Consider the following 20068-nt stretch of genomic DNA (forward strand, 5'->3'; position numbering starts at 1 on the left):
CCCAAAAAAAAAAAAAAAAAAAAAAAAAAAACAGAGAGCTTGTCTCCCTCGTTAATTGCTTGGGTGATAATACAACATTTCTCTCTGTCTTGGGCATTTGCACTCTAAATGCAGTTCTTGATTACACTACAAGCATCACTAAATTTAAAAAGATATTTTTAATTACTTGTTTTTTCTTGAAAAAAATATATTGTATAATGATAAACGAGATAAAATAAGAACACAATAAGGTTTTCTTTTCAATAAGAAGAACTTGATAAAGGCATTAAGCAATACCATGGATTAAGATATGCAAGGGAGTGGCCAATTCAGATTTTTTTTTTTTTTGATGAAAATTGCCAATTCAGATTGTTGAAACCCTTTTGTTCAGTGAAGAGGTGCCAATTTTGATTAGGGATGGTCACATTCCCATGTTTATCTCAAAAAAAAAAAAAAGAAAAAAGAGAGAGAGAGAGAGAAAAAGACTTGCAATGGAACATGGTGCAATCATCTCTAGTCCATTTGATCCCACTTATCTGAATATCAACTTTATTCCCCTTATTAATCATGCGTTTGGCTAAAGTCAGCTTGATAAAGTTCTCGACATGTGGGATTTTGCCGGATTAATAAGATAGACTCCATCGATGGCAAGCACATGGAGTTCACCCTCGAAATGGGACATAGCGCCGCTCCATGCATTATTATAAATCGATGTGCACTTGACCTTACTTTAAGCAGATTATTAGGTCTCAAGGGAATGTTAAAGTTGCATCACCTCTAAAGTAGGCTATTATTGTATTCTTAGTTCACCCCCTTGCTAATCTTACTTATGTTTGATATATCAAGGGCACAAGTACTCAATTTATTAATAATTTTCAGAGAATCTATATTTTATTTTTATTTTAATATGAATTTTATTTAGTGGGGTTTGGATTGCTAGTTTGAGATTATGATTGTGGGGTATCGCAACAAAAGGTAGAGTATATATGTGATGAAATATATTTTCGGAAGACGGACATTTCGGTTGACTTTTCTTCGCATATGAAACGAGTAATCATACAGTGGCAAGCTGTACTGCGGCTATGTAGCTGCACCCTCCTTCACTCCCGCCAAAGGTCTGAAGTTTATCTAAAAGGTGCTTTCGAAGTATTTGACATGAACAAGGAATTAGCAAAGGGAATGAAAATAAATTGTTGCGGCCTCCTCTGGTGGGTAGTCGATCAAGAGTCGATTAGGAGCTGTGCTTATCGTTCGGCAGTGAGATTGTCGATGGATGAAGAATTATCATTGGAAAGAGTGCATACAATCAAGATCAAGACAAACGGCGATGATTGAGTTTGCAGTGAAGTGATGTCGGACTCTGCTCGATGTCAAGGAAGAAAGATCTGTAAAATAAATTCTATCAGAGATTGGTTCGGTGAAGATCCTTCGATGCTCAAATCAATGTATGGCTCAAGAGTGACAGAGTTTCTGAATTTTGAGATGGTATGTTTGTGCATATCTGGAAGGGTCTCCGCTTACCTCTATTTATAAAGGGAGCAAAATAAATGATGAGAGGACAGGAGATTGTGTCGATCGTGTCCTCTCGTACAGTCTCGCATGGTGCCGCATGGGCATTTTTAAATGTTGGTGACGAGCGTGCTCTTTTGTTCGGTGCGCACTCGACGGCAGACACTACAGAGCGTGGGGTGTAATAAGTGACTCCTAAGATGTATTTAATGAGATCGTAGTATCCTATAATGACGTGCAGCTAGCCAATCAGGGTATGGTGTCTGAGTGACATAACTTTGACGTGGCCTCTCCAAGTCGTATGACAGTCATAGTCGATAGAGTTTCATATTGTCTGAGTCGGCAGGATAAAATTGTCGAGGTGCCTTATCTTTGTTTGACATAGTCGCTTGTCAACCGACCATTAAGTCGGTTATAGACCGAGCAATCATAAGAGGTATACTAGTCGGGATAGTACCGACCAGGGGCGGCCATCCTTCAGTCGGCTGGATGTCAGCGATGGCACCCGACGCTCGTCGCTGCCCTGTCCTGTTGGGGGGAACTTTGTATATCTAAGTCGGATTGATTGTTGGTTACTCGGTGCAGTTTTCTTAGTTGGTTCAGAGACGAGTAGGCAGGGTAATCGGCTAAGTGATGGGAAGCTACCCCAACACTTGCCTCCTAACTTCCGAATCCGATTTAGCGACTAGTTGGACGAGAGGAGTTCGTCCTCAGGCCGTTACGAGTCACTTTAGTCGACTACAACTTGACCGATGCTTCGTGGGGTGAACCATCGTCATGTCTTTTCATGCGACGTTGCTGTCCTTTCACAGATCGTACGGCAATAAATATTGCGGAGCTCGAGATGATCGTCCATATAAATGACAGGAGATCAGCTAGCAGGAAAATAATGAGTACGCATACCTAAGTCGTCCGCATGTCAGCCGCTCATTGGCTCGATCTACGATCATGCGGATTGAGCCTACTCGGCAAGACCTGAACGGTGGTGCGCTGAATGGACATTGGGAGGATCGGTTGAGATTACCGCCATATGTCATCATCTTTGGGTTAGGCATGGTACTCGACGTCGATCCTGACCGTCGAAGGAACCTATATATAGGGGTTGATCTTCTCTCGTTTCTGGCTTCACTTTTTTTGCTCCACCTCGAGTCCATGCTGTCCCTTTTCTCTATCGATAGTCTAGTTGCCGGTGAGTCTTCTTCTCCGACGTCGATCTTCCATCGTCGTCAGACCCCATCGCCAGTTTTTTCCATTTTTCTAGAGGCTTCCTCCTTGGTCCTCTTTCACCTTCATTTTTTCTTTTTCTGTCTTTTTCATGTCTTCTTATGGTAGGGAGTCCGAAGATGAGGCTCCAATCGATGGCCAGAGTTCTCGAGCTCCGACAATCTAGAGGGCGATCGAGGAGATTACTTAGGATGAGCATGACGTGGCATTTTCTCGGGAGGATCAGTCAGACTCTAGTGAGTTGGATGAACAGCCAACCCCCGAGAACACTTTTGGATCTTTTGAGGAGAGGTCCGAGCTGATTGAGTCGGCAGTCAACCGACTAGGGGTACATTATCATATCCCTAGTCGGTATCGGTTGATGGCGTCCGACGAAGAAGGTTGGATCGTTCATCCTCTTGATGGCTATATTGCCATCTATAAGGAGTTTTTTTGATCGGGACTCCGATTCTCTCTTCATCAGTTCTTTGCTAACATTTTTGACCTGTATGAGGTCGTTCCTGCTCAACTCGCCTCTAATTCTATTCGTATTCTTTCTTGTTTTGTTGTCCTTTGTCACCTTCTCCGCATCAAATCTCAAGTCTCTTTGTTTTGGGCCGTCTTCATCCTGAAGAAACATCCTCAAGAACGGAGGTGGTGGTTTTTCTGTCCTTAGCCCCGACAACAAATCTTCAAGAAACTCCCTTCTTCTATTTATTGGGTGGAAGGATAAATTTTTCTATATTACCGCCAACCACCCATGGGGGTTTGATTGGACTTGGACAACCTTAAACCTTTCCATAATAAGAACGACACAGTCCTGAATGAGGATCGAGAGGCGCACGAGAAACTTTTTGAAGTCCAGATCTTGCGCATTAGGAGCTGCTCAAAGAGCAGTCCCTCTATGATGTCGGAATTAGTCCGACCAGCCATCTTGATAGTTTTTTTCTCTGTAGACTCTTTTTGTACTTTTTACTTTATTCGTTGGCTAACTGCCTTCTCCTTTTTGTTGCATTCATGCAGGCATACGGGTTACAGTGGGATTGTTGAAGGAGGCGGTCCGAAAGAAGAAGAATAAGATAGCATCTGGGCTCGGAGGCCCATCTCAGCCATTGAAGAAGCCGAGAGAGCGGTCTCTGGCTCGGGTGTCGAGAAGCACGTAGCCATCATCGCCACCTCGAGCGTCGATGGTGCGCTCGCCTCTGCCACCCTCTATTGAGGTCATGACAGTCACGTTCTCTCCCTTGGCCGAGGATGACGTAGTGGTCGTCGAAGCTTCAGTGAAGTCAGCCATAGTAGTACAAGCTCTTTCGATCTCAGTTAGGTCCGGAGGGAGTCGGGCAACTAGTCAAGAAGCTGCCAACAAGGGTAAGACACCGATCTCCCCCAGCTTTATCGCGGACTACAATCTGGACCTGCCTTCAGGAGAGCCGACCATAGTGATTGGGATGCACTTCAAGATGACCGATCAGGTGCTTCAGGATCGCCTATTCGTCGGGGAGTTAGCGAAGATGGTGATACTTCCCACAGACTAGGAAGTCAGGAAAGCGCGCCCGATCTCGGAGATTCAGTCAGGCGCCTACATGTCATTGATCGGGGTAAGTATTCGGACTTATTTTATTCGATCTTTTTCTTTCTTAGCTGAGTAGGTGACTTAGCTTTTTTTTTTTTTTGGTATTGCAAATGATCCACGACATTACAATTTTGTCAGAAGGGTTGATCAAGTTTGCCCAGATCAACCACAAGTTAGAGGACCAGGCCCAGACTACTCATACATGGGTCGAAGTATCCGACGAGCTCCTCCAAGCTATCAAGGAGCGAGAAAGGAAGAGCATAGAGAAAATCTCTCTATTGGAGGCTGAGTTGGCCAATTGGGCAGCCCAGCAGCAGAGCGATAGGGAGAAGTTTGAGAAGCTGAAGGCCAATTACCAAAAAGAGATAGAGTTGGCCGAGAGTGCCCTCATCGAGAAGAAAGAGAGAGTACTAAAAGTGGAAAAGACTATCGAGGAAGCTAAGAATGTTGTCGAGGAAGCCAAGAAGATCACTGCCGAACTCCAAAAAGAATTGACGTCGGCAGAAACTCGGGCCCAGGAAGTTGCTTCCCGCACACTGGCCTAGTTTCGCAAGTCAAAAGAGTATGAAGATGAGCTTGCTGATGCCGGTGCGGATGCATTCCAACTTGGGTTCATGGAATGTAAGAAGCAAGTTCACCAACTTATGCCCAAGGTGGACTTGAGCTGCTCAGCCCGACAAGGAATCGGACGACGAGGATGCAGAGGCCGAAGTGGATCATCCCTAATCGAGCTCATGAAAACTTTCTCTATAAATGGTCTGACCTCTTTTGTTCGGATGTATTTCTCGTTTTATTTTCTCGACAAACTTTCTATTAATTTGACTAAGTAACTAAGTTGGTAGAATAATCCGTAGAAAGCAGCGATCCGAATAGGTTGTAGCATTCCCATAAAATTGACTAACTTACGAAGTCGATAATAAAATGAGAAAGTTTGTAGGAAGTAGCTAACGAGTGGACTGTAGCTGGACTAGTCAAATTTGAGAAATTTATTTAAGTCATGTAATCAACTTTCGCAGGCGAACTTGGCCAGAGTGAAGTTGTAATTGTAAACCATTCACCGTAGATTATCCTGTTAAATAGAAAACTCGTAGGCAATTTTTGTTCAGGATCTGTAGATCTTTAGCTAGTCAGTATTGAGCCGACATAGCGTAATATATTTTCGTCGGGTCGTATGACAAACTGCACCTCTTATGCATGCAACCCTTAGGCCGTTGCAAGTATGGTGGCAGTTGTCAGACTGCACGGCTTCGATAATCGAAACTTAGCCGATCAATGCAATGATTTCACCTAGATCTCGCATTCAATCTGATGCTGTAGCTTTTGACAGGCATGCCTGTGATTGAGGGACCCACCCATTATTAAGAACAGACCCACTCCCGACTTCATTAGTAGGGTTTGAGCAGACTAGCACTTCATCGGGTACAAACCGACGAGGGAGTGGTTGTAATGTAGTTTGTCGAGAATTTGAGTTGTTAGGCACATAACATGCAAGAAGAAAGACCCTTGAAGGTATTCTTATTGATAATGCATTCGTAGATTTTTGACGTTCCAAGTTCGAGGGATCTCGTTGCCATCGAGGTTTTTGATTTTATATGCCTCTGGTCGTAAGCTTGCTGAGACTCTATAGAGACCTTCCTAATTTGAAGATAATTTTTTTTTGCTCAGTGGGTTTGAAAATTTTTCTCCCCTCAGGACTAAGTCTCCTACTTGGAAGATCTTTGACTTGACTCGGGAGTTGTAATATCGCGCTATTCTTTATTGGTAGGAGACTATTCTTAGTCGAGCTTTTTTTCGAGTTTCTTTGAGTAAATCCAAGTCTGTTCATCCCTTGTCCATGTTGGTAGATTCGTCGTAGTGCTCCACTCGAGTTGAAGGTAGGTCGATTTCAATTGGAATCATGGCTTCGATTTCAAATGCCAACTTGAATGGAGTTTCTCCGATTGGGATCTTAGAAGTTATTCGGTAGGACCATAGGACACTGTGAAGCTCATCGACCCAGCTTCCTTTAGCTTGATCGATTCTCGTCTTTAGGTCTTCAAGAATCATCTTATTGGTCACCTCAATTTCTCCATTGGATTGGGGATGTCTGACTGAAGTGAGCGTGTGGATAATATGATATTTTGCATAAAATTTTTTGAATTTGACATTGTTGAATTGTCGGCCATTGTCGGTGATGATTGTCCGGGGCAGACCGAATTGGCAGATGATGGATTTTCAAAGAAAGCTGATAGTTTTCTATTCTGTTATCTATGTCAATGGTTCAGCTTCGACCCACTTAGTAAAATAGTCGATGGCCACTATGAAGAATTTTTTTTATCCATTGGTAGGCAAAAATGGATCGAGTAGGTCCATACCCCATTGATCAAATGGCCAGGGTGCCGAGATGGCTGTAAGATGGCTGGATGGAAATCTCTGAATATTGACAAACATTTGACATTGGTCATACTTCTGTACCAGATCATATGTATCTTTCTGCATAGTTGGTCAGTAATATCGTTGCCGGAGGATTTTGTAGGATAGCGACTTACCCCCTAAGTGGCTGCTGCAAATACCTTCGTGCACCTCCCGAAGAGTATAGTCGGCCTCGAAAGGTCGGAGATACTTGAGCAGGGGTAAAAATCTTGATCTTTTGTAAAGTTGATTGTCAAGGATCACGTACCGAGTTGCCAACCTTTTTACTCGGCACGCCACGACAGGATCAATCGACAAGGCCCCATCTATCAAAAAATTGATGAATGGATCAATCTAACTCATCTCTTGTCCGACTTCAATTTGATGGATTTCTTCTTCTGAGTCAATGCTCGAGCTCTCGAGATGCTCAATGAAGATTTTTTCAAGGTCCTCGCAGCTAAAGGTGGCGAGATGGGACAGGGAGTTAGCTCAGACATTCTTAGAGCGAGGGATGTGAGAAATTTTGAAGTAATCAAAGTATGATTGTAGGAACTTAAGCCTTTATAGATATCTAGAGAGAACAAGATTTTGGGCTGCATATTCTCCACGGGACTGTCCGACGATGAGTTACGAATTGGTGAATACCCGTAGGCATTTGACACCGAGATCCTTAGCAATCTTGAGTCTGGCTATTAGGGCCTCATACTCTGCTTGGTTGTTTGAAGTCTTAAAGCTGAATCGAAGAGCATACTCGATCACCATCTCGTCAATATTAGTCTAGATCAGGTCCGCATTGCACCCTTGAGCATTTGAAGCTCCATCAATGTGCAAAATTCAGACAGACTCTTGAGTACTTTCTGTGGAGTTGCCTTCGACTTGATCATTGTTTGTCAGGGTACATTTGATGATGAAATCGATGAGAATCTGAGATTTTATTGATGTTCTTGGGATAAAAGAAAGGTCAAACTCGGTGAGCTCGATCATCCACTTTGTCATTCTCCCTGAGGTATCCGATCTGTGAAGTATAGACCTTAAGAGAAGGTCGGTAAGGACTTTTATCGAATGGGCCTGGAAGTCTTACCGTAACTGTCGAATAGTAGTCACAATCGCAAAGACGACCTTCTTAATCCTCGAATACCTTATTTCAGCATCACGCAGCATCCGGCTTATATAGTAGATGGGCCTTTACACTTTGTCTTCTTCTCGGACCAGCACCGAGCTGATGGCTTTAGAAGTGGTCGCCACATATATGAGTAATTCATCATCGGTGCTGGGCTTTGTCAAGAGTGGAGAAGAGCTAAGATATTGCTTCTACTCGATGAAGAATTTTTGACACTCCTCCATCCAGATGAAGTCTTTCATTTGTCTGAGAATTTTAAAGAAAGAGAGGCACTGTTCTACAGGCTTAGAGATAAACCGACTTAAGGACGCAATTTGCCCCACCAATCTATAAATGTCATTTCAAGAATTAAGAGGTTGCATATTGAGAACCGTCCTAATCTTCTCGGGATTGGCCTCGATGCCTCTCTTTATCACCATAAAATTAAAATTTTTTTTTGATGTGACATCAAAGGTGCACTTAATCAGATTTAGCTTCATCCGATGCTTCCTTAGGACATGAAAGTCTCAGCCAGATCGATGATGTGGAGGGCAACTTCAGTGCTTTTCACGAGCATGTCGTCGATGTAAACCTCCATATTATGCCTGATTTGATCTTTGAAGACTTTATTGACTAGTCTCTGATATGTTGCTCCAATATTTTTGAGGTCAAAGAACATGATTTTGTAGTGGTATAAATCTTTCTCGGTGATAAATGCCATCTTCTCCTCATCTTTAGATGCCATCCAAATCTGATTGAAGCTGGAGAAGGCATCCATAAAGCTGAGTAGCTGATGTCCAGCTATCGCATCAACTAGCTGATCTATTCGGAGGAGAGGAAAGCTATCCTTGGGACAAACTTTGTTCAAATCGGTGTAGTCGATACAGATACATCATTTATCATTTGCTTTTTTAACCATAACCATATTCGCGAGCCAATCCAAATAGGTAATCTCACGGATGAAGTCAGCTGCCAATAGCTTGTCAACCTCTTCATTAATGGCTTTCTGTCATTTTGGAGCAAAGTTCTTTTCTTTTGTCTCACCGACTTGTGGTTGGGATCAACCTTTAGTTGGTGGACAATAATTTCTGACAAAATATCCAGCATGTTGGAGGCAGACCAGACAAAAACATCGGTATTTCTCCTTAGAAAACCAATCAGCTCCTCTTGCAATTGCTTGCTCAGTGAGGATCCGATTTGAATGGTTTTAGCTGGGTCTCCATCGAATAAGGAAACTGAGATGAGCTCTTCTGTGAGCTCTCCTCGGCTTTTAATTTCTCTTTGATCTAGTCCTCTTCATTAATGGCTTTCTGTCATTTTGGAGCAAAGTTCTTTTCTTTTGTCTCACCGACTTGTGGTTGGGATCAACCTTTAGTTGGTGGACAATAATTTCTGGCGAAATATCCGGCATGTTGGAGGCAGACCAGACAAAAACATCGGTATTTCTCCTTAGAAAACCAATCAGCTCCTCTTGCAATTGCTTGCTCAGTGAGGATCCGATTTGAATGGTTTTAGCTGGGTCTCCATCGAATAAGGAAACTGAGATGAGCTCTTCTGTGAGCTCTCCTCAGCTTTTAATTTCTCTTTGATCTAGTCTATTGTCGATGAAAAGAGTTATAGTTGGTCTTTTTTCACTGATCATGGTTAAGTAGCATTGTCGGACGAACTGTTGATCTCCTCACATCTCATCGAATCCGTTCTTTGTCAGAAAGTATACGAGCAGGTGATAAGTTGAGATGACTGCTCAGAACGCATTCTATTTGGACCGCCCCAAGATGATGTTGTAGATAGATGGGATCCGAACTATGAGAAAATTGAGGTGAACGGTTGATAGCCGAGGTGGTTGCTCGATCGTGACGGAGAGTTCGATCTCGCCCTCCACTTTGATCGAGTCACCTGTAGACCCGACTAGAGGAACATTGACAGATCTGAGAAGTTTAGCAGAAATCCATTGCATGTGGAAGAAACAATCATATAAAATTACATCAGCGAAACTTTCATTATCAACAAGATATCTCTTTACATCATAACTGACAATTATCATTGACATGACTATAGCATCATTGTGAGGAGTTTGGACTCCTCTCAGATCTGCTTCAGTAAAGATGATGTCATTGTCGGCACGCTGGCGCTTGGAAGTGCTTCCATGATCATCTACCCCCCGGGGTCACGGTCCCGTCGAGACCATGTTGATCATGCTTGCCGTTGGTTGGATGTGAGTCTGCTCTTCGGGTTTCGGATGAGGTAGATCGAAGGGCAGCTGTGTCGGGCACTCTTGCATGTACTTCTCAAGATATTCCCATCTTATCAAGTTCTCAATCTCGTTCTTCAGCTGGTGGCACTCCTCCGTGTTATGTCCATGGTCGTGATGGAAGTGACAGTAGCACTTTCGATCTCGAGATTTCATCCTTATTGACGGAGATCGATGAGGGAAGCTTTCTTCCTCTATCTCCATCAAAATCTACGAGCAAGAGGCAGTCAGAGAGGTGTAGGAGTTGTACCTACCCATAAAGTTTTTGGACTTCTAGCTTAGTCAGAGAGGTCGAGCCTCATTCTCGGCACGAACCCAACTGGGCTCCCTTGAGTCTCCTCCCTTCATTGCCTTCTTCTTCTGGCCTTTTCCCTCGAACTGATGTCAGTCAGTTGCAGCTTCCTCAGCATGAATATACTTTTGTACACGCTCGAGGAGTTCGACGTAAGATCGAGAAAGTATTTTATCTAGAGAATAGGTGAACTTAGAGTTTTGGAGCCCGTGCTTCATCACTGCGATGGCTGTCACCTGATCGAGGTCCTTGACCTTTAGGGTAGCAGTGTTGAAACATGCCACGAACTCTCGTAAAATTTTTTTATCCTGCTGGCGGATAGAGAAAAGGCTGTTAGTGGTTCCAGGCACTCTTCGGTTTGTATCGAAGTGTGCCAGAAATAGTTGTTCAAATTGTTCGAAAGAATTGATGCTTCCGGCTGTAGCCCCGAGTACCATGTCCGAGCGATTTTTCGGAGTGTAATCAAAAAAGCAATGTAGAGGAGGGCGTCAGATATCCCTTGTAGAAGCATGAAGACTTTATAGCTCTCAAGATGATTAAGTGGATCTGTGGAGCCGTTGTATGGCTCGATTTTCAACATTTTGAGTCGATTAAGAACTGACTCATCGAGGATCCATCTTGAGAAAGGTGGATTCATACTGATATCGAATTTGTTAATCGAATCGCGGTGGTTAGTTTGGAGCCATTCCAGGCGGCGATCTATCTCCTTCAATTTTTGATGATACTCGTCCAGTCGTTGTTGCGATATATCTGGATGCTACGAGCAGTTTGGAGTAGAGTCTTTTCTGAAAAAAGAAGATCTCAGAGGGGACCACGGCCTCTTCCCCTTGCAGAGAGTTTGTCGAGGGGAACATGGGGACTGACGATCACTGGACTCAGCACACGAAGTGCATCAAGATTGTGAATATGGTGGTCGTCAAGCAAGCGGAGAACTCGCTCGATGAGAGTGCTGCGTGAAGTGGTGGGTTGGAGATCGTGGTTGGTGGCTGCGCCTGAAAGGTGCATCACACACTGCGACCCCTCTCAACTATTATTATTGTTGTTGTTGTTGTTGGAGATCCTGAATAGCCTCCGTCAAATTTTTTATCTGTTGCATGAGGGTAGCAAATCCAGGATATGTCGTCACCGGCGGTTGTTAAGCACTCGGCCCTGCTCGGGTTATCGGAGGTGCATCACGTCGTGATGAGCGTCGAACTGAACCAGCAGAGACATTCTGCACCCTTGTCTTGGCCATGAAGATCCTTGAGAGAGAAATTTTTTTCTGCTCGAGCTCTTACTGTCCCCCTACCTAGCACGTCAAACTATTGCGGCCTTCTCCGATGGGTAGTCAGTAGTCTGTCAGGAGCCGACTAGGAGCTGCACCTGTCGATCGGCAATGAGATTGCCGATGGACGAAGAATTATCGTCGGAGAAAGTGCATACAATCAAAGTCAAGACAAAGGGCGATGATTGAGTTTGCAGTGAAGTGGTGTCGAGCTCTGCTCGATATCAAGGAAGACCTGCAAAATAAGTCCCGTCAGAGGTTGCTCCGACGGAGACCCTCCGAAGCTCAAGTCAATGTATAGCTCAAGAGTGACAGAGTTTCTAGATTTTGAGATGGTGTGTTTGCATATATCTGGAAGGGTCTCTGCTTACCTCTATTTATAGAGGGAGCAAAATGAACGATGAGAGGACAAAGGATCGTGTCGATCGTGTCCTCTCGTATGGCCTCGCATGGTGCCGCATGGGTATTTTTAAATGCCGACGGCGAGCGTGCCCTTTTGTTCGGTGCACACTCGAGACAGATGCTGCAGGGCATGGGGTGTAATAAATGATCTGTGGAGTGCATTTAATGAGATCGTAGTATCTCATTATGACGTGCAGCTAGTCGATCAGGATATGGTGTCTGAGTGACATGATCTTGATGTGGTCTCTCCAAGTCGTATGATAGTCATAGTCGGTAGAGTTCCACGTTGTCTGAGTTGGCAGGCTGAAATTACTGAGGTGTCTTATCTTTGTTTGGCGTAGTCGGTTGTCAATCGATCATTAAGTCCGTTACAGACTGAGCAGCTATTGGAGGTATACAAGTCGGGATAGTGCCGACCAAGGGCGGCCATCCTTTAGTCGGCTGGACGTCAGCGACGGCACCCGACGCCCATCGCTGCCTTGCTCTATTGGAGGGGAAACTTTATATATCTGAGCCGGATTGATTGTTGGTTACTCGGTGCAGTTTTCTTAATCGATTTAGAGACGAGTAGGCAGGGTAGTCGGCTAAGTGACCGGAAGCTATCCCAACATAAATCATAAAATTAGATAAAGTTTCAAGAAACTTGCATACATAAGTGCTTAATTGCTAACCTTCAAAGTTCATGCACATCGGTGTATGACCTGATGATCATGACGATGATGTCCCGATCCGATATAAATAAGAGTTTCGATTGGCACATATGATGCTGCAAAGAGAGTTTTATTTTTTTCTATTTAAGAACAAAAGAAACCAAGGGGAGATCTACTTATTTTATAATTACCAAAGTTCAATTATTTCTGGATGCATCATCGAGAATTTAAATACAGAATCCCAGACCGCTAAGTATATGATCACTAGCAAAAGCTCTAATTTATGGTGATGGCTTCAGTTTAGGTCCTGAGCCATGAAGTAACATGTGTCATTGGTCCGAATGAGAGATTTATGGTGGCTGGTGGGTCTCATCTTTTTGAGTCTTCGGTTCTGATGGTAGAGCTTTACGTCGTCTGGACAGATGTCATCTTTATCAAGCATCAGTTTCATGCGGAGAAAATTTTTCTGGAGAGTGATTCTACTACTGTTATTTTTTTGGATTTAGAAGTTAGACAACTGGAGGGTCATCTACTTATACGGAATGTCTGGATCTATCTTCACTATGCTGCTGTAGTACGAGTCCGATATGTCTATCAAGAGACGAATACTGCAGCAGATTGGATGATGATTTTTGTTATCGAATACTCCGATAATTAGTTATAGAGATAGCTAGGATGATGACTGTCTGTTAGTTTTGTAAGATTTTATATATTTTGATTTTTTTAGATTACTCTCGTATTAGATTAATGTGATCGTCTCATTGAACATAAAAGAAAGAAAAAAAAAAGAAAAAGAAGAAGTAACATGTGTCATTTGTCCCTTCTTTTGTGGGGTTGCTTCATTACGTGTCATGGCGCAGGAAGCCACCATCCCTGAGAGCACTGCACCGCACGAAGCCTGCCCCAACTGCTAAAGAGGCAGGCATTCCAGCCGCAGTCGGTTGACCAATTGCTCACTCGTTGACCTCTCTACGCTTGTCTGATAGACTGATACCTGTAAACCTATGGAGCTGTACTTATCAGCCACCACGGCAGTCCGGTTTTACACCCGTGAACACGGCCGCCATTGCGGGCGGTTTCGGCGCCTTTGCTATGTTTATGTACATGTCTTTCGGTCACTCAGGCGACGGCCGATACATAGATCCATCCAATAATGGGTTTCATTTGCTTTTCTTTTTTCTGGTCATAAGATATATTTCCTTTAAATCATATCATGTAAAAACCTATTGCTGTAATATGGACTGGTGATTTTGTAAAATAGTAAGGGGGTAGGTGAACAAAAGAGGAGGTTCAGCCTTAAGTAAACTAAAGTCTAGTACAACATACGTCATAAGTATCAACCAATAATATATATCCCAAGTCTGGTGATGCCGGCCTCTGATCATGTATTATAATTTCTCGTTGGCATACACATAATTCAGCTAAATATGGAAGTCTTTGAATATAAATAAGGATCTTCTCCACTGCATTATGTCCATAAATTTATTGGTTTATAATTTCAATCCAGTAAAAATAATTGCTGCTTCCATCCAAAGGACATCCATTTGGAAAAGGAACTAGTCAAAGTTATAACATTATTGGTTTATAACAGTAACCATGGGCTGTGGGTTTTCTTCAGATTGTTCTTGTACGTTCCACAATTAATGCAGCTTGTATCATATTTCCCCGTTGCCTTCTGTGGGTCCTGGATGCAGTTTAGTCGGTGTGTTCTTCCATGTATTTGGTTTGGCTTCCAAGCACTAGGTTTTGTCTTCTAGTTTTTTGGTCTTCCACATTATTATTATTATTATTATTTTCTGTCTTTTTTCTGGCAATACATGGCTCCTCCTTCTCACCAAAAAAAAGAAAAAAAGGGCCACGGGAACAATCTAGACAAAGGTACTGTTGGAAATTAGTACAGCAAGGTGTCTGTCTGGATAAGCCCTGCCTCTGAAGCCATGTGACCGTCAACCCTTTGCTGTGGGAGGTTTGATTGCTTCTGTTGCACACATGGCTGCAAAGAACAACAGATCCCAGTGATTTGATCTCTGAAGGGAAAATGAAATGCTTCAAGACCAAGCAACAATACCAAAAGATTGCATGATTGCCACGTGTCGCTAGAGTGCTGAACTTTTATATTACAGCACCATCAATGTATAGTCGATTCCATGAATCACACCAACCATATTGTACGATTAGGTATAGAGTTGTTTTCTTCGAACTATAACAACATAGTTGCTCGTGAACGGCTTGGTCTTGATCGAGTGCTTCGCTAGCTCCATTTCATTAATGCGGTTGGCCATGCAAATACCTCGTCTAAAAACTCAACGGGCAAGACTTTAGCACTCTGGGCCTACGTATATATATAAGTAGAAGCTTCAACTTAATAATTAGCTTTTTTTCATATAGCTTATTTTATCAAAGAATACATTAAAGCCTAAACGGTGACAGTCAAACTTAATTCACATTCGAACATTTGCAGTCCAAGGCTTGCCTTTGGCTTATCGATGCTCTATTGACTAGATTTTTAATACATCAAATGTCCACAAGTGCTGCGCCTAAAATATGTTCGAAAACTTTGAAACGTCTCATTGGGCAACTAAAGATCAGGTTTGGATACAGACTTGGAACCAACTAGTCACACTAAGCCTGAAATTCAGTTTGTTTACCATTAATTTTTTTCCCAAAATTAAGGAAGGGAAATTAGATACACTACAATTATCTAAGTTAAGAATTTTAGGATGCACCATCAAAATCAAACCTAGAACATCTGTTTTTTTTTTTTTTTTGGTAAGGAAATATCTGGTTGTTAAACAAAGAGGAATGACCGCAAGGGCAAGCTGACAATTTTTTTTTCATAACTATTTTTTTCATTTTTGGGGTACGGTGGCCCGATTATCTAAGTTAAGAATTTTAGGATGCACCATCCAAAAATCAAATTCCATTTTTTTGGTAAGGAAATATCTGCTTGTTAGACAAAGATGAATGACTGCAAGGGCAAGCGGACAATTTTTTTAACTATTTTTTCATTTTTTGGGTAAGGTGGTCCGATTGCACAATCCTAGAATAAATGCAACTGCTGGCATCTATATGAAGAATATCACGAAATTTCAGTGGGACTGATTGAGCTGATTCCCAGGAGATGGCCACAGAGTGATTAGCGATAAAGGAGGCCATCCAATTTACTATCTTAGTTATTTTTCTGTATCAGTAGCTTTAGAGGAGCTCAATGTAGTGATCATCCTCCTCATGTCCTCCGGAAGGACAGTTCATTGCTTAGAAACCGTTAAAACAAGACAAGCCTATCATGACATCCAAATTAATGACCGACTTGATTATAGTTGCCTCAATAGATACCAATTAATATTCTCTTTGATTAATGTGATATAATATAAACTATAAGTAGGTTATATTAATGCTTATGTATGACTTTTTGCATGCAATCCATTTTAATGCTTTTAGATTGCATTTGGTTGCTGACAATCTATCCAGCTTGCTGGTAATTTAATGTGGTTATCTAGATTATCATGTTTAATTGATATGCTTTTTGGATTGGTAATTCAGATTGCCTTGACAATCCAAATTACCTCTCATGAGATAATCTGAATTACTAAGGGAATGGATGCCTATCCGGATTACCATCACTTTGATAATTTTATAATAAAATTTTTGCACGAAACTGCCCTCCTCTCCTCTCTCCCTCCCCGCGTGGCGCCACTCGTCGCTCGTCCATACCTCCTCCCCAACCCCCCTCCAGCGATCGCACCGCCCATCGATGCTCGACGCTCTCGACCACTCTTCCTCCGACAGCAGAGCCACCTCCTATGCTGCCTTTGTGGCCCTCGCCATCTTCCTTCCCACCGCCACCTCCCTCTCCATCCATCCCCTGCCCTCTGTCGCCGCGATCCCCTTATACTAGCTGGTCCAGCTCCCAGAGTCAGACCTCGCTGCCATCTTTTCCTAACCTTTGCTGTCTTCTTCCGCCGACACGGCCTCTGGTGGGGTGGGTGAGGGCAACAATGGAGGCGGCCGCGAGAGGCGCGGAGTGCAGATTTGCCTGGGGGCAATGTCGGAGGTGCGATAACCCGAGGGCGGTGCTGGACAGCCGAGGGTGGGGGGGAGAGGGGTCGAGATGTGGCGTGTGGGGGAAGGAGAAGAAAGGAAAAAAATTAAAAAAATAAAAATAAAAGTAATAAAAATAATAATAATAAGTATTAAAAAATAATAATTTTTTTATATAATAATTTTTATCATTAAAAAAATTAAATAAATAAATTAAAATACTAAACTAATAATTTGATTTAAGGATATTTTAAGAATTTGATGTTAGATTATCAGTAATATGATTGTCATACTAAATATGTCAATCAAGATTCTCAGTAATTTCTCTGCAACATTACCTACATATATCAAACACAAAAATCAACGTTACTGACAATCTATTTAGATTATAGTTAATCCAGATTATTAGATAATTTAAATTAAGATTGCATAGCAATGTACCAAATGCAATCTTATAATTTTCCTATATGATCATATGCATATGTACTTTTTGCTCTTACGTCGGTACAATACTAGATAAGTTAAGGATATCTTAATCCATCAATAAAAGGCTCTAGTATAGTTAGCAAGACATAAAACTAAAGGTGATGATTCTTAATGATGCTGTTTTATAATATTAAGAATCCTACGTCTGTTAAAAGATTACATCTGACTGATTAGCATACTAGCTGGTGAGAACTCCGGCTTTTGTGGGATCCAGTTAAAGAAGGATTGAGGAAAGGAATAAAAATATTAGATAGCGTGAGAGGTGTTGAGGAACTAGATCAAGAGAGAATAGGGGCTCAACTGGAGTGAGAATTTTTTTGATGAGAACAAATTAAGGAATGCAATTCACATTTTATCAATGAGGATAATTTATATATAACAATATGTTTGCATGTTAAATGCCATGCTTTCAAAAAAAAAAAAAAATGTAACAAGATAAAGGTCCACAAGATATTCTTTTTAATATAATATACATCATCCATGCCAACAACCAAGAAGATGACATATCATGCTCAATTGTCACATCTGAGCCTTGGTGTGTCTGATAAATGATGCTGTATCAGTTTGTCGGTTGTGATAAGATAACATGTCACAGCAATAGAAAGATAGTTTGAAGTATACAAAGTAGTAAGTTACACTGTGAACCTACCAAGCAATGAAACGCTAGATTTTTTATCGTTAGAAATTTTCCAAGAAAAAAAAAATACAAACTTATCTTTGATGTATTTCGTTTTTTCTTCAATCCCTCTATGTACATTATGTAAAACTGAAAATGGAGGAGATGAATTGAAGATGCCACCGTCTCTTTCTTATTTAAATAAACCCCATTGGCTCTCTTTTATTAATATTTAAAAATTAAATTGCATCAATCAAATCAACCACATCCATGCACACCCTTATATAATGTTTAGAATTTGACTGTTAAAAATAATACTCTAGAAAACCTACTGGATGATGGCATAAAGGCCATTTATTAAATCTCTAATGTAGACATTAATCGGTTTTAACTTATTATTTCTTAATAGGTATTAGAATTTTTAAATTTTTGACAGATATTCTATCTTTTTTTTTCTTCCTCCATTCTTACTTCATCTGGTCAAAATGAAAAAAATAAAATTCACTACCTTTAAACCCCTGCTTGAAAGTTGAAACATGGGGTAGAAAGAGATTGCAGTTATCATGCCGGCATAAAATAATAACCCGAAGCTCCTCTATCATTTGATTTACTAAATTCATTACTCGCATATAGCCTCGCAAACTGCAGATAGTATTATTTATATAACATTCTCCCTCGGTTCAAGCGTTCTTTGGTGGTTGCCAAATAAAATAATTTATAAACGATGCAGCTGCTCTATATTTTATTGCGTCTATGGCCTTCCCACATGCCATTGCATCTCCTTTTACCACACCTGTGCACGATTTCCACCGCCTCTCTCTCTCTCTCTCTCTCTCTCCAGATCACCAGCCCTCCTCCCCGGTTCAAAACTCCGTTCCCAAGCCTCATCTCTCCCTCTCGGGGGCAAAGGATATCAACTAAAGGTTCTAATCTCTTCTTGCATGCCAACAGCAAAAGGGTAACTTCTTGTTCTTGTAAAGTTTGTTCTATACTTTTACAAAAAAAAAAAGGGTTTGTTCTATATTCTTGGCTGCACCAGTATAAACATCTCCAACCATAGGCAGTCCTTAATGGCGTTGTCTTCTGTTGACTTGACCCGTTACAGATATAGAAGCAAAAAAAGAGCTCCCCTCGCCTTGATTTGAGGCGTCCTTCGGTGTGTATTTTTTTGGGGCACTTCTGGGTTGATCAGAGGGGAAAAAAGAGCACCTCTCGTCTTGGTTCTTGCAACTTATTCAAACATTATAGTGGAAGAGACTCATAGAAAGAGCTCCTCAAAGTTCTAGCTTTTGGTGTTAGATATTTATCATCTCTTTTCAACCAGAATAGACTATCGAGAAGAAGACGAGGAGGAGAAGAAGATAAGCTGGCAAGCAAGTGGTGGGAGAGAGTGGATGTGTCGGCGATGGCCGGTTCCGGCAGCAGCGGCTCCTCTCGCTACCTCCACCACCTCCTTCACCCAACACAGCTACAGCAACCACAGCCACCACCCCATGACCAACCGGAAACGTCTAACCCCTCGCTGGAGAAAAAGCCAAAGGCCTCTCCCGACATGGGTGCCGGCGGAGAACAACCGACGATCTCCGCTGCCTCGGACGGTGGTGGCCCGACGCGACGCCCGCGTGGCCGACCGCTGGGGTCGAAGAACAAGCCGAAGCCGCCGATAATAGTCACGCGCGACAGCCCCAACGCCCTCCGGTCGCACGTGCTCGAGGTGGCCGGCGGCGCCGACGTGGTGGAGAGCGTGACGGAGTACGCGCGGCGGCGGGGAAGGGGGGTGTCCGTGCTGAGCGGCGGGGGTGCGGTGGAGAACGTGTCGCTCCAGCAGCCGGGGTCGGGGCCGCCTGGGAGCGTGGTAGCGACGCTGAGGGGGCGGTTCGAGATCCTCTCGCTGACGGGGACGGTCCTGCCACCACCGGCGCCGCCCGGGGCGGGGGGGCTGACGGTACTCCTGGCCGGCGGGCAGGGGCAGGTCGTTGGAGGCAGCGTGGTGGGCCCGCTGGTGGCGGCGGGGCCGGTGATGCTGATGGCTGCCACCTTCGCCAATGCTGTGTACGAGCGGCTGCCGTTGGAAGGGGAGGAGGAGGCGGCCGCCGCGGCCGCGGTGCAGGGGCAGCAGACATCGGTGTCCCAGTCATCTGGAGTCACTGGGGGTGGTGAGGGCGGTGGTAGTGGCGGCGGCAGCGGTGTTCCGTTTTATAATTTGGGTGCAAGTATGGCGAATTACCAGTTACCGGGGGATACTTTTGTCTGGGGTGGAGGTGGAGTTAGGCCATCTTTTTGATCCTGAATTGATGCTTTTTTAATGGCAA

General features: G+C 43.0%; 1 protein-coding gene across 1 annotated transcript; it reads left to right on the plus strand.

Moving 5' to 3' along the window:
- The first annotated feature begins 18530 nt into the window (after positions 1 to 18530).
- Positions 18531 to 20068, plus strand: LOC105050460 (AT-hook motif nuclear-localized protein 25). The gene is made up of 2 exons (XM_010930485.4): positions 18531 to 18714; positions 18862 to 20068. The coding sequence occupies exon 2, from the start codon at positions 19162 to 19164 to the stop codon at positions 20038 to 20040; it is 879 nt and encodes a 292-aa protein (XP_010928787.1). The 5' UTR covers positions 18531 to 18714; positions 18862 to 19161; the 3' UTR covers positions 20041 to 20068.

Source organism: Elaeis guineensis, chromosome 8 (genome assembly GCF_000442705.2).
Source record: "Elaeis guineensis isolate ETL-2024a chromosome 8, EG11, whole genome shotgun sequence".
In the NCBI taxonomy this organism is placed as follows: domain Eukaryota; kingdom Viridiplantae; phylum Streptophyta; class Magnoliopsida; order Arecales; family Arecaceae; genus Elaeis; species Elaeis guineensis.

Coding starts and splice junctions, on each gene's coding strand:
- LOC105050460 (XM_010930485.4), top strand. CDS start 19,162: ATGGCCGGTTCCGGCAGCAGCGGCTCCTCTCGCTACCTCCACCACCTC.